A 16,272-nucleotide genomic window follows, 5' to 3' on the forward strand; every position below is an offset into this window, starting at 1 on the left:
TGTGCTGTTATTTTCCCACCTTTGTTGCCATAGTTTTATTATTTTCTTGTTAATCACTAATATTATCTCACTTCTTCCAAGAGGTACCTTAATATCCACCAAGTTTTTCTTTAATGCTTTTCTTGTTGTCTTATTAGCTGTTTCATTCCCTACTATCCTGTTATATGTGCCAACAAATGTACTACTATACACTCTGTTTTCACCCTGTACAACAATCCCTCTGTACTTTATCAGTTTTTGCAGACATTTTACAGGTGAACTGTGTTACAGTAAATTGAGTCATGTTTCTCAGGAATCATCACTCAAAAGTGTTCATGCAGCCTCTGCATATCATGTAATTCAAATAATTATTTTTGTTGATTAGGTATTGTCAAAACAATATTATTACTGTGCATAAATTAAAAAAAAAAAATCAGGTTAATAGAAATATATAAATAATAATATATTTTATTTTAGATATATCATCCTGCCCAGTTTTTTTTTTTTTTTTACAAAAGTAAATTCTAAATCTAAAATGAGAATATGTATCTTTAAACTAAACATTAAGGACATATCACAGCATTTCATACAATCATCATACATAAAAGATACAGAGTGACAGTGAGTCTGAGGATAAATATTTTATTACTGTTTGACATGTTGGGCTCAGGGAAGTTGCTTTCCTTTCCAGTTCAGTCTCTGAGGTCATTGCCAGACCATCAACACAAGCTCCAACATACACATACAAACGTTTCAAAATTCCTTTCACAACTTGGGTTTTGGGCATTAAATCCTTTCGTAAACCAAATATGAAGGATATAGCCTATAGCGTATACCAACTTTTTAAAAGCTTGTTGGAAAAAAAAAAAACACTCTTAGGAAAAACAAAATCTTCCAGTGGAGTTGAGTTACCTCGTTGCTTTCATGACTGGAATATAATCTCAAACGTATATTCTTATCACATTCCAACGCGCATTTGTTTTCAACCCTTTTGGGGGAAAAACACACAGTTGTCACTAGAAATAACCCTGAATTAAAGTCACTGTGCAGGTAATGCAGTAGCTTTTTCTGAATAATTGTAAATTCAATTTATATAGCACTTTCACAATCACAAAGCAGCCTTACAAACAGTGCCTCCCAAACCCCTCAGTGAGCCAGCCAAAAAAAAACCTCTCTAAAAAGTTATATTCACAAGCTTTCCATGATGAAAGCATTAACTAATGAGACAAACAGTGGACATAAAAGGGTTCAGGATTTCAGTAGTACTACATGAGTGAGATGAATTGGATAAATCATTTACATCATTAGGAGACACTATCTTTAATGTATTCAAGCATGAATTTGAAAATCAAATCTCATCACTGGTCAGTGTGAGATCAAACATATGCTCAGTGTGGTGTATAAAATCACTCTGCAGATTGTAAATTCAACCAAACACTGCAGACCTTTGATGCTATGAGGTCTATGATACAACAAAAACACATAAGATTGTAAAATCGCAAATGTATCCAAATGCAAATATTGCCATATTTCTGTGTGAACTGACTGAGATACATTGTTTTTCATACAGTGATGGTCCATGCTCTCTCTCTTTTCATCTCCATCTCTCTTTCTTTCACAGGTACAGGTATTATTCCCGCTCTGGCAAGAAAACAAACGGCCTTCTCTAAGCCACTAGAGACTGCGTTCTCACAGAGGCGACATCAAGGGCAGACTCACAAATAAGCACAAACATACACACACACACACTGGCCACGTTAAAGCACGCAAAGCAATCCTTCATACACAACCTAGCAGCCTCTTCGGGCAAAAGCTTGAGCATCTAATCTTTTGTGAGTCCTGTAATCAATTGCTAGTCACAATTAAATCCGTCAGCTCTGCCCAAGGTGCTCTCTGCCATGATGACACCAAAATCATTATTTCTGCTTATCACATCAGCCCACTTTAAAAACTCTGCGAAGTCAAAATTAGAGTTTTTTTAAGTTCCTCATAAACTGAGCAAAAATATTGATGACTCATCCTGTACTACACAGAGTTTTGACCAATCAGAAGCTTTTTAGAATGAACATGTCCCTCCCACAGTACTGTCTCCACTAGCAAGTAGCAAATCATACTTAATGACTAACATACTGTAACTAAACCCTATTGGCTATTTAAACATGCTTTAAAATACACAGAATAACATCTGATGCAACACTTAAACAGTGTGCTGTTCTGAGAAAAACTCGTGTTGAAACTCGTGAAAAATGTGTTGATGTGATATTTTTTGGCAAGCAGAGAAAATCATAAAAGAACCTGATTTCTGTGAGGATCAACAACGATAATTCTTGTCAGTCAGAAACCTCTTCAAATTCCAACAATAGACTAACAGTTGTAAATAGTACATTAGGATATGTTAAACATTTCATTGGACATCATGTTGCAATTCCACATTCACACCATACCCTGCATATTCAACCACAAAAAATGCTAACAGTAATATGTTTGTATAAAAATAGGTATGCGACCCTACACTATTTTCAAAAAAAGGTTAAAAGGAGGACAACAAGGTATAGACCTTTTTTTTTCCACACACTTTAAAATAGAAGTGTAAAAATAGCACATATCGACGTTGCACTCAAAGTAAAAAGTCGCATCGGAGAGCAGCAACATTATCCACAGCATTCTGGCTAGTGGGCTTTTCAGTGTCATGTGATCTCAGCATAGGTGATGGGATTCTGAAAATCAAACAAAAAATTATAGTTTAACATCTGGGTCAATTACACTCACTTGTTGTCTAAATCTGTAAAATTAATTTGAAAACATTAAAATGCAATTCATATGGAAGCCTGTTCCCGGCACTGAACACAAATTAAAAGGTTATTGTGATTATTTATCTCACAATTCTGACTTTTTTTCTCACAATTGCAAGTTTACATTTGGCAATTCTGACTTTTTAGCTCAGAAAAGTAAGATATAAACAAAACAATTCTGAGAAATGAAGTCAGAATGGCAAGATACAAACCCCCATTTGCAAGAAAAAAGTCGCAGTTCTAACTTTATTTCTCACAATTTTGACTTTCTCTCAGAATTGTTTATATCACGCAATTATGATGTCATAAAACGCAATTCTGAGTTTATATCATGCAATTCAGACTTTTTTCTCGCAAGCGAGTTTATATCTTGCAATTCACTTTATAACACGCAATTGCATGTTCATATCACTTCTGAGAAAAAAGTCAGAATTGCAAGATACAAACCTGCATTTGCATAAAAAAGTAGCAATTCTAACTTTATTTCTCATAATTGTTTATATCAAGTAATTCTGAGAAAAAAGGCAGAATTGTTTTTATCTCGCAATTCTGACTTTATAACTCACAATTTCGAGTTTATATCACGCAGTTTTGACTTTTTCTCTCAGAATTGTTTATATCACGTAATTGTGAGTTTATATCTTGCGATTTTGACTTTATAACTCGCAGTTTTGAATTTATATCACGCTACTCTGACTTTATTTCTCGCAATTGAGTTTATATCAAGCAATTCTGAGAAAAAAGGCAGAATTGTGTTTATATCTTGCAATTCTGACTTTATAACTCACAATTTCAAGTTTATATCATGCAATTCTGACTTTTTTCTCGCAAGTGTGAGTTTATATTTTGCAAATCAGACTTTATAACACGCAATTGCATGTTCATATCACTCCTGAGAAAAAGTCAGAATTGCGTGAAAAAAGTCTGAATTGCGAGAAACCTGCATTTGTAAGAAAAAAGTCGCAATTCTAACTTTATTTCTTGTAATTGTTTATATCAAGTAATTCTGAGAAAAAAGTCAGAATTGTGAGATACAAACCTGCATTTGCAAGAAGAAAAGTCGCAATTCTAACTTTATTTCTTGCAACTGCGTTTAAATCAAACAATTCTGAGAATAAAGGTAGAACTGTGAGTTTATATGTTGCAATTCTGACTGTATAACTCATAGTTTCAAGTTTATATTATGCAGTTGTGATTTATGTCTCAGAATTGCGAGTTATATTTGGGCGTTTATATCACTTCTGAGATAAAAAATTTAGAATTGCGAGAAAAAAAGTCACAATTCTAACTTTATTTCTCACAATTGTCAGTTTATATGAAGCAATTCTGAAAAAAAGGTAGAATTGAGAGTTTATCTTGCAATTCTGACTGTAAAACTTTATATATAAGTTTATATCACGTAATTCTGACTTTATAACTCGCAATTTTGAGTTTATATCATGCAGCTGTGACTTTTTCCTCGCAGTTGTGTTTATATCTCGCAATTCTGACTTTATAACACGCAATTGCATATTATATCACTTCTGAGAAAAAAAGTCAGAATTGTGAGATGCACACCCACATTTGCGATTAAAGGTCACAATTCTAACTTTCTTTTCCCGCAATTGTGTTTATGTAAAGCAATTCTGAGAAAAAAGGCAAAATTATGAGTTTATATCTCACAATTCTGACTGTATTCTGAGAAAAAAATGTCACTATTGCTTGATATAAACTTTAAATTGTGAGTTATAATGTCATAATTGTGAGATATAAACTCACAACTGCAAGATACAAACCTGCATTTCTGAGAAAGAAGTTGCAATTCTAACTTTATTTCTCGGAATTGTGAGTTTATATTGAGCAATTCTGAGAAAAAAGGCAGAACTGTGAGTTTATATCTTGCGATTTTGACTGTATAACTCACAATTGTGAGTTTATATCATGCAATTCTGACTTTATAACTCGCAATTTCGAGTTTGTATCTCGCAATTCTGACTTTTTTTTCTCACAGTTGTAAGTTTATATTTCAGGATTCCGAGAAATAATTCGGAATTGCAAGTTTGTAGCAATTCTGAGAAATAAAAGTCAGAATTGTGAGATAAAAAGTTGCTATATATATATATATATATATATATTATTCAGTGGTGGAAATGTGCTTTTAGTAAATTCATATATACAATGATTTAAATATGAGGTGTAGAATATGGCATGTTTTTGATGTTAAAATTAAAATATTTCTCAGTATAAGGTCATAAATGTCAGGGTGATACATATCATAATGAAGAAAAAAAGTCACACAAAAACTGAAATTACTCCAAAAAAAATGTCTAAAAAATAATAACCTAACAAAACTGCCTCACTCATTTGGAAAATAAAAATACAGAAAACAGGACATGAAAACATGAAATGATTATTAATTCTTGCAGACCCTCAAATAATACATAATTTGACCTTTTTATGACAAGGCAAAGTTAGTTTAGGTTGTAAAATGCCATGTAGTGCAACTATAAACCTAATGATACTTATGAATTAATAATTCAAGATACCTGAAAAACCTTTTGAAAATAATGACTAAAGGAACAGTTCACCCAAAAATTACAATTTGCTGAAACAGACAAATATGTAGGCAAATCATGCATGCATTCAGAGTAAAAAGATATATATATTTTTTAAGTAATTTTAATTTTAACCATTCTAAAAATGGGATAAAAATCAAAACCATATGAAATCTGACTTAAACAAGAATTTACTTGCTCTACTTTTGGTGTTTGAGACTCAAGGAGTGTATTAGTCACTTGAATGTGAGTTGCTTTTCTACCTTCCATTTCATTGCAATGTTAAAGACCTGGCGCACATTTATCTAAGGCTGCAAGGAATAAGTAATAACTACCTTAAAGATTAATGACGTAGCCTTGAAATAACCGAGTGTGGTGTGAGTGCTAGCCATGCATTGCAGGTGCATATGTCTTGGGCTTACACGTAATCTTGATGAACTGCCTCACGGAGCCCCCGGGCTAACCCTTATTTGAATCCAAAATGAATCCTGGGAAGTCATATTGAACTATTAATCAAAGATGGGCGGGAATCCTGTTGCTTGTGATGCATAATGGAGTTCAAAGGTGACAATATCTGCTACCGGACTGTGGGTTCGTGACCTCAAGGGGACCAACTACCTGTTGAATATTGTATGGCAGCCCTGCTGAACAATGCTGTTGAATACTCAAACAATCAGAAGTGTATATCTGATCTGTGGACAGCTAGGTGAAAACAGCAGTCAGTGGATGATATTGAAAAAGGAAGGTGAAGTGGAAAACATAGGGTTTAAAATCATATTCATGTAAACCAGGAAATAAACAAAAACTACAATGGATGTGCACGTCTAATCCAACGTTTTAGTTCAAAAGCAGCATGAAGAAGAGATACGTTCAGCTGGATGTGCCTATTTTTTTCAGAGACTGCAAGATAAACCCACTGACTAACTCTGATCTCTTGTGACACAGATACAAGAAATTCTGCCCTGAGGCAAAGCAACCGAATGAACATACTGAAAAGAAATAATGGGATGTACTAGGAAAGAACATTTAACATTCAGAACATAATATTCGGTGTCCAAAGGCTGTTCAATGTGATGGCTGTCATCAAAAGTATTTTATTATTCTATAAAAGTAGCTGAACCGAGATTGACTTTAGTACTCAAAAAAATAAAAAACGCTTAAAGGAAAGCACTATTTATCAAACAGCTGTTATTCCTTAGGATTTCATATTTAAGCCCCTCAAAATATTTGATACCATTTTAGGTTTTACATTCATAGTCATAGTAAGAGTTAAAATTTCAGTGCTGCAAACTGCAAACTGCCACAGGCAAAGTCATAAGATGACCCACATAAAGATGACATGTTGTTTTGCAAATTTTTAAAGTGTGGATGAATGATCTTGTACGAGACATATGTAAGAAGCTCATCTACATAAGAGTTAAGGCCTTTCACACTAAGGATGGTAAGTATAACTATACAATTCTAAAAATCTAATAATTCTAATACAATCAGAGTTACATAAAAAAAATGTCTTGGCTCTTCTAAGCTTTATAATGGTAGTAGAGATTCAGTGATTCAATAAAGTGCATCAATCCATCATAAAAAGTAAGAATAAAGTTTGTGTAAGAAAAAATATCCATATTTAAAACTTTACAAACTGTAATCTTTAGCTTCTGCTAAATGTCGTACAAAAGTGCAGAAAAGAGAGCAAAACAAAACACCAGTCAGGTGGGGATTCGTAAAAAAAAAAAAAAAAATGTTGAAGGATTTCGATATAAACCATGAAGTACAAAGATGTTTTAGTACCACATTAAAAAAAAAAAAGATTACGAGATTAAAGTTGTAATATTTTAAGAATAAAGTCAAAATATTTCAACAATAGAAGAGTCTAAATATTTTGACAATAAAGTTGAAATTATGAGATAAAGTCAAAATGTTCGAGAATTAAATCAGAAATACTAGAAGAAAGTGTTTCGAGAATAAAGTCAAAATATTTTAAGAATAAAGTCAAAATTATGAGATTTTATTCCCAGCAATTACGAAATTAAAGTTATAATATTTTGAGAGTATATTCTAGCCTATGGTCAATGCAAATGGCCCGGAATGGGAGTACCAGGAGATATTCCAAAGTCTCAGCTTTCGAAACCTGCCAGTTTTATAGCAAAATACAAACAATACGTCTGTTACAATAATGTTGTTTTTCAGTCTCTTTCACTGATGTGACAGATCACTGTATTCGCCTCAGTTTAAGCACCATGTAAATCAGCCTTCTTTCCGATTTTTTATTTTCATTCCTTCTGATGTTTTTCACGTTTACATCGTGCTATAAACTTGAGATAAAGAAGAAAAACATTTAGAATTTGTATTTTGTGATAAACAGAATTTGAAAGCTGAGCTTTGTTAAAAAAGCAACAAAGCACAAAATTATTGTGATTACTGTGTGGCTGGTGCACTACAAATAATGAATAAAATAGCCTATTATTTCCTTTCATTTATACTGTGAATAAAACAGCTTGGGAATGGTCACTTATAGACTATATCTCAGAAAAGAGAACAATATAACTCATGTTATTGAGTTGGGAGTCCACTTCAACCTTTAGAATGTTTATTGTTGTTTTTAAAGTGATTCATGTGAAAGACTGGACGCCACAGACATTTTTACGGAGCAGGTGGTGGAAATTTCAAAGAAAACAGTATAATTTAATAAGTAATCGAAAAGATGCTTGATTCACATGAATACAGCGATCTGTCCTGCCAAATTAAAGAGCATGAAAAACACATTATTGAAAGACACACTGTTTGTATTCCGTTATAAAACTGACAGCTGAGACTTTAAAAGCACAAAGCTTATTGCTATTATTGGGTGGTTAGTGCACTACAAACAGGCCTAATAAATGCAATCAAAGACATGAAATATTATTTCCAAGCATTCTGGCCCTGCGAGTAACACATGGTATGATTTAGACTAAAAATCTCACATATATTCAAATAAATTGCATTGACCTGGCAAATTCTCCTAGTGCGCTAATATTCTAAGTTAATAACTAAGTTATAACTTTAATTGCTACGATTTAATTCTCCTAACTTCCTAATTCTTCCTATTCTGGAAACATTTTGACTTTATGCTCGTAATTTTGACTTTATTCTCAAAATATTTCAAGATATTTCGATTTTTTTATTTTTTAACGTGGCACTAAAATGTTGTCATTCAAGAAGAGACTGGTTTACCTTTACAAAAAAGAAACTTTGCTTCCTTCAGTCCTCTATATACGTATATTTTCTTACAAAAACGCATTGATTTTTTATTCATTTTTTTTCTTTATTTACCTCCCAGAGCCATATGGAGTACTTTTTATGATGAATGGATGCATTTCATTGGACTTCAAAAACTCAACAGCCATTCACTCCCATTAAAAATGCATAGGAGAGCCAGGATATTTTTTTATATAGCTCAGATTGTATTTGTCTGAAAGAAGAAAGTCATATACACCTAGGATGGCTTAAGGGTGAGTAAATCATTAAATTTTCATTTTTGGGTGCTCTATCCCTTTAAAACACCGATTTTTTTATTTATTTATTTATTTTATTTAAAAAAAAAATTTTTTTGAAACAGTGGTAAATTCTCTAGTAAGTGTCTAGTAAAATTCACAAATAAATAATAAGCAACATTTAAATAAACCAGAAATGTAGAAAGAGTGAAACAGTATTTTCTTGTAAAACTTCAATAATCTTTATAACTTTGAAAAATATTTTACAGTATACCATTAATAATTTTAGATAGAAACCTGCCACATTAACAAGGTGCTCTAGTGTACATTCTAGTCTACATGAATGCTTATGTTTGAATACCTGGGATGCTATGTATTTCTCCATAGTGTGCTCCATCCTGGGCTGAGTGATCATGGGACCACTGGACACACTCTCCTCCGGCGGTATCTCACCCAGTAAAGGCTTCCCTTTGAAATTTTTCACCACACACACCACCTAACACAAGAGCGCCCGTAGGGAAGACAAAAGGAAAGAAGGAAAAGATGGAAGTTTTACACCTCCGAAAGGCTTTTTGTAGCAGACATACACATGTATAGCTTTTTACAGGCTGTAAATGATGATTTATGTAAGTCTTGAAAGGGCAAAGATGCTCGCATGACTTGTTGCCCCAAGTAAAAAGGCTCTGTGCTCTTTCGGGAGGGAGGAAACATGCAAGTTCATGTCCTGGAGGAGATTCATCCATTATCGGGCCGAAATGAGTACTTTCAATGAGACACTACAGGCAATGCTATGCCTCTGCAAGACTGCAGCATAGAACAAGGGAGGGTTTCAACAGAGGACATCTCAGGGCGTTCTCCACTCACGGAGCCTTAAGTTGAACTAAACAGATGGAGGAATTCATTTTCTGCACTGTGTGTGCTGCCCTTACCATTTTATAAACCATATGCAGCAAGGCTTAACGATAAGGGTGATGCTGGGCCAGTCTCAGAGGTTCTGTTACTCATTTGAGAGTGCTGTGTTGTCATTGTCTTTTGCTTGCTGATAATGTATGTATTTTTATGCCTAAAAAGTCAAATCATTTTTTGTGATTTTTGTGATGTATTGAACATTGTGGTCAAATAATGCTTATGCAATGTCCAGTTGGCTATAGCTGTAGTTTTATCACAACAGAAAGAATATCTTGCAACACTTTACTATTTGGCTGAATCCTATTTAGCTGAAAAATATTTTTGTACCTGTCTGGTTTTCTGAGAATAAAAGGATTTAACACCTATTCCTGAGGTACTTGGTGCATCTCTTCTCCCCTCCACCTCTTTGAATATATTATGTAATATCTCAAAACAAAAAAAGATAAAAAGACAATAATTAAATGTAATTGTAGACAATATTTTGGGCTTTCACAGTCCGGTCCGGTTTTCTGAGCCCACACAGCTGAATCACACACACAGAAAAGCACCTCTTAAACAGTGCACGACTAAAACTAGACTAAGATTAAAACTAAATGGTATTTTAGTCCAAAAACTATGACTAAAACTAAATCAAAATTTGCTGTCAAATCAACACTGCTGCATATTGCTCAAAGACATTCTGCATTGGCTTAATTTGGAACTATTATTTTCTAAGCGGATGAACTTCTGATGCTAATATTCGAACAGCACTCTTGCGTTTATTATATTGCTTAAAATGATAGCTCACCCCCCCCAAAAAAAAAAAATACTCTGTCATTAATTACTGACCCTTATGTCGTTACAAACCCATAAGACCTTCGTTCATCTTCGGAACTGTCAGGACTATGGACCTGTTTTGTCTTGTTTTGCCACTGTAGTTGTTCCTGTGTTTCCTTATTTGGTCATGTTCCTTTACTTTCTCAATTAAAGTACTGTTTACGTTTACTCCGTATCGCCTGTGTGTTGCCTCGCCTATGAAGTGTGACAGAAGACCCGACCTAAAACAGTTACCAATGCCAAATTTAATTTCTTGTTTTTTCACCCCAAATTTTTTTTTCTTGTTTACGTTGTGTTTCTTGTTTCACCCCGAATACATCCTCCTCCAGCTGGAGCAGGGGGATAAAGCTCTTGAGGACCATACTAGTTCCTGCAGTTCCTGCTGACCAACATCACCAGCTATCCAGACAACATGGTCTGTGTGTTCTACGACGGTACTTTAAACACCGCGTACAGACCGCCATTGTCCAAAGATGGTCCTCGAGAGGACTTCGCCACTTTCGTGGAGTGGACACTCCATGTCAGTTCCACTCTGGACCCAGTGCCCAGCCCACCATCTCCCCACTGCACGCAGCACATGCCTGAGCCCACCGCTGACGGAGAGGCAGAGCCGCAACGGACGAGCCATCACAGCATGGAGTGACAGAGCCGGAGCTGCTAATGATGTCAGTCCAGGTGTGTGAGCTGGCAACAACGCTCGCCACGAGGGAGAAAACCATGGCCAGTGATGTTGCGGTGGGGAGCTCCGTCCACTGCAACATGGCTGAGGGTGAGCTGGTTGAGGATCTGGGACTGTTTGAGGCTGAGGGGGTGTTAGACTGGAACATTTATGCTGACCTACCCCCTGTCCTCCCACCTTCAACAGAACTGACTGAAACTGCCTTGCCAGTGCTCAGCCCAGTGGAGGCTCACAAATGACCACCCTCCATCGGCGTGACGTCTGGTGGATCCCTTGTCTCCGCCTCCAGCCTCAGAGTCCAGGACTCCAGCTGGCCCGTCAACCCAGCGGCTCCACCATGGCTCCTAGCTCCCAGCTCTCTGCCGTGGCCCGGCAGTCCACTGGCTCCACCAGGCTCCCTCATCCCTTGGGTTGTCCTCATCCATCCTACACCTCGGGACTCCACTCCTCCAGCTTCACCTCGTCCCTCCATCCATCCGGCTCCGTCAGGCTCCTCCATCCCTCCAGCTCCTGGATCCACGCCTACGTATCAGTCTCCGGAGCCATCAGCTCATCGGCTCTCCGTCTCTCCGTGCCTCGGAATCCACCACCACCTGCTCCACCGCCATCGGTCGGCCCCCAGGAGTCATCAGTCCTTCCTCCTCCATGGCTCCTCCCTCTGTTGGCTCCACCGTGGGTCGACATCATGGCTGTGGCCTGGGTCCCACCTGGCTCCTCCTGCTCCAAGTTCGTCCTGTCTCCGACTGGTCTCTCCTGTCATCTTCCTGCCTCCTTCCTTTGTCGTCTCTACCCAGGGCTCTGTTTGTCATCCTCCTCCTGAGCCTCCTCGCAAGTTTCCATCAATGCCTCCCTCTGTTGTTGTTTTTGTGCGAGGATACACCTTCTGGGAAGGGGGGCGATATGTCAGGACTATGGACCTGTTTTGTCTTGTTTTGCCCCCGTAGTTGTTCCTGTGTTTCCTTATTTGGTCATGTTCCTTTCCTTGTTTAGTTTCATTATGAATCCCGTTCACCTGTGTTGCCAATTAGCCTGTGTATTTAAGTTCCTGTCCTTGCCTTTTGTCTCTGTCGGGTCTACTTGTTGTTACGTGTGTCTTCTCAAGCCTTTGCTGTGGATTATCCCTTGTGTTTCTCGATTAAAGTACTGTTTACGTTTACTCCGTGTCTCCTGCGTGTTGCCTCGCCTACGAAGTGTGACAGGAACACACATTAAGATATTTTTGATGAAATACAAGCGCTTTCTCACCCTGCATAAACAGCAATGCAACTGACACGTTCGAGGCCCAGAAAGGTAGTAAGGACATTGCTAATGATAGACATCAGTGGTCAACTGTAATTTTATGAAGCTACGAAAATATAAACAAAATAATGACTTTATTCAACAATTTCTTCTTTTTCTCACAGACATGCATTGTGTGTTGATTTCTTTATGCACAAAAATCTAATGGGTTTTGAACAACATGAGGATGAGTAATTAATGACAGAATTTTCATTTTTGGGTTAACTATCCCTTTAAATATGTTTTAATAAAAACTGAAGTACTCTCCCAACAACATTAACAGGAAAAAGTCTACTTATTGTAGACTAGTCCTAAACTAAACTCTATTGCAAAACAAACTTCTAAGGGATCAAGAGACAGCCATTTGCAAGATTACTGCAGTACATTTACTGTTGTTTCCCTTTACTGCCTCCTGATGATTTGATGCTTTATAAGATTTGATCTGACCATGAGTTTAATGGCTATATTCACCTTCCTCCATGCACCCCTCCCCCAACCCATCCTAACAGCAGAAATAGGTCAGTGCATATCTTGTACAGTATGACTACAGCACCACAGAAAATAAAACATCCACGCTTCCACAAACTCACTCACAATGCTGTTATGCCTAATGTGAGGCAAGCAGGCATGAGCTGATGTGTGACCTTTCTCTAAAGCTCACAATAGGTTTCTCATCTTCACTCTGCACTCTTCATACAACCGTGTGCCCAGCACAGCACAAACTGTAGTGTTTTGTTGAAGAGGAAGATACACATGTGCCCTATCCTGTGGCCTGACCCAATTACCTAGCCATATGTCACATCTCTTCTTGAGTGTAAAACATTACTTCATGATAAATATATAAATATGCATTTCTTGTAATTAATGATAAATACATCTGAAACCTTTTCTGTTAGCATGTAGGCATGTGTAGGGTTTGTGATGGGTTAACGTCAAATCAGCATGAGATCAGCAATTTGCTGCTGTGTGGCTTCTTTAAATTTCAGATGGCTTGAAGGCACTTCAGTGCTGCAGATACCTCCAAACTCCCTGTAAAGATGCAATGTACTGTAAAAAATGTGTACATTAAGGCACTTTTCAAGTCTATGAGGCATTTAAATAAAAAATTTTAAGCTTGTGTTTTTGTTAAAGTACTGCTAAATTATTCAGTATTATGATATGCTGTGTATAATTTGTCTAAATCAGGCGTTTTCAAAGTTTTTGATGTTCCCCACGACAACACTTAGAAATGTCTGATAAATAAAGTTACATAAGACCAGACTGAATAGTTGTTGCAGCACATTATTTTAGTTTTTATTTTAGTGTGTCTCATCATTGGTGACTTCGTAGGGATTTCGATTTGTGGATATCATGTTATATAACCTTTACATAACTTCATTTGCATGTTTTATGAATCGCAAAATGAGAAAAGGAGCAATGTTGCATAATATTACATTATTCGGGTCAGTACTTTTTTAAAGAGAAATTAATACTTTTATTCAGGAAGGATGTGTTAAATTGATCAAAAGTGATATTAAAGACTTTCATTGTTACAAAAACATTATATTTCAAATAAAAGCTTTTAACTTTTACTTCATCAAAGAACCCTAAAACACTGTATCACGGTTCCTATAAGAATAAAATTGATAATAATAATAACAAATGTTTCCTAAGCACCAAATCAGCATATTAGAATGATAAAAGCAGCCATAAGAGACTTCTTCCAAAAATACTTAAAAAATTGTACCCTTGATGTATAGTCTGTGTCATTAAAAGCATCCTTACAAATGAATTAAGTAGAAACACTTCATTAAAATCATTCAGTACCTCAGTATGTAAATATTAAATAAAATCAACAGCTGAACTGTACAGTATGTATGCGTATAAACTGCATTTGTATCTTTAGTATCAGTGTGTGTTTTCAGAAGTGACCTCACCATAAAGACAGCAATGGCTCCTCCGATGATGAAGCCAGCAATGACATCAGACCAGTGGTTGCGGTACTCCACCACTCGATTAATCCCAGTTAGAAAGGCCAGACACATGAGCCCCAGAGAGAGCACCGGCTTGGCCAGCCGTGTCCCTTTGGCCTTCACCGAGCATGTGATGTACATCTGAGGAAAAACAGAGCACTCTGTAATACATCTTCATCCTAATCGCTGTGTAAACGCTTTTCATAGTTCATTCATTCCCTGCTTACGTGTGGGCATGTTTGTCTGAAAACACAGGTTTCAATTTAACAGTTTAAACAGTGGCTTTCACTATAACAAACTGCATGCTAACATGCACCAATTATTCTGATCAGTGTATGTAAACATTTGAATGTGTCTGATGCGGTTGCAAGTGCACTGCAAACAAAATACATGTCCATGGTTCAGCTATATTGTTTCATTTATCAAAGACATTGGCATTGACTGGAAAGGTGGCATTTGAAGGCTAGTCTGGTGGTATTTCTAGACAACCTGCTTTGCTTTTGTCCTGAATCAAGCCTTAGGGGAGAGAGAGAAGGTGGGGGTGGTCTGGCATTCATCTCACTGTGAGGATTTGATCAGGTATATTAACATTTTAAAGCAGCATTCAGACAGATATCCTCTTCAATCCTTCAAAGCGTCCTTTTAATTGTTCCTGAGTATGCTCACATTTTCTAGGTCTTGGGATATTTTGAATTAAAATTCTGGCCAATGTGATAAGCTGATAATTCTTTCAATGTTATGGCCAATTAATGATAAATGGCCCAAAAACTATAATTCTATACTATTTTGTCTGAACAAATTTAAAACGAAACACTAAAATCTCAAGTCAATCATTTTTAATGCTGCAAGTTATTTAGGCTTCACAACATTACCATGTGACAGTATGGAAAATGGATATTTAGCTTTGCTAAAGAGTACATTTAACAGTTTTATTAAATTATTAGTGGCGTTTTAAAAATGAACTTTAAGCGAGTGTTAAAAGATTACAGAGATAATTTTACAATAAATTTACAATAAGGTGTAAATAAGCATGTGCAATTAAATATCCATTATCGACTGATAATGATCAAATGATTAAATTCAAAGGCAGCGACTATAGATGCTATTTGCACAAAGTGAAAATAGCATATTTTCTTAGCGATACATGTTATTCACACTGAGTGCAAATAGTAATTAATGCTATTTACACTATGTGCCTAAAAGTTTGTGAGCCCTTCAGAATTTTCTGTATTTCTGCATAAATATGACCAAAAAGTTAATCAGAAGTTTACAGAAAAGAAGTCCTGAAAGAGAACCCAATCAAACAAAAAAGATCAAAATATATAGTCTGTCATTTATTTATTGAAAAAAAAAAATGGCCCAGTGTTAAATATTTGTGAGTTGCAAAAGTATGTGAACCTCTAGGATTAGCACTTAATTTTAAGGTGAAATTACAGTTTATTTGTTCAGATGTGTTATCAATCAATAGGGTGACTATCAGGTGTCAGTGTATGATTATGTTTGTGGAATCATGGCATGAACAAAGTAGACCTCTGAGAACCTAAGAAAAAGAGTTGTTGTTGCTCATCTGGCTAGAAAAGTTTACAAAACCATCTCTAAAGAGTTTGGACTCAAATCCACAGTCAGACAAACTGTTTACAAATAGAGGAAATATAAGACCGCTATTACCCTCCCTAGGAGTGGTCGACCAACAAAGATCACTCCAAAGCAAAACTTAAATAGTCTGCAAGGTTGCAAAGGACCTTTAAGTAATTTAAGAACATAAAGGCCTTTCTCACATTGGTTAATATTAATGTCTATTGGCTTGCCATCACTGATGAAACAATGAATTCTGAATTATACCAGCAAATTCTAAAGGAAAATGTC

At 36.1% G+C, this 16,272-nt stretch overlaps 1 protein-coding gene across 1 annotated transcript in view; it reads right to left on the minus strand.

Annotated features, from left to right (window-relative positions):
* Positions 1-635: 635 nt before the first annotated feature.
* The window catches only part of plppr5a (phospholipid phosphatase related 5a), a 36,600-nt gene continuing 20,963 nt past the window's right edge, over positions 636-16,272 (minus strand). The window contains exons 4-6 of the mRNA XM_051094570.1: positions 14,371-14,547; positions 9,134-9,268; positions 636-2,696 (exon numbers count right to left, since the gene is read on the minus strand). Of these exons, the coding sequence (XP_050950527.1) occupies positions 2,667-2,696; positions 9,134-9,268; positions 14,371-14,547 (342 nt within the window). The 3' untranslated portion in view covers positions 636-2,666. The remainder of the gene's footprint in view (positions 2,697-9,133; positions 9,269-14,370; positions 14,548-16,272) is intronic.

Source organism: Labeo rohita, chromosome 2, assembly GCF_022985175.1.
Source record: "Labeo rohita strain BAU-BD-2019 chromosome 2, IGBB_LRoh.1.0, whole genome shotgun sequence".
In the NCBI taxonomy this organism is placed as follows: domain Eukaryota; kingdom Metazoa; phylum Chordata; class Actinopteri; order Cypriniformes; family Cyprinidae; genus Labeo; species Labeo rohita.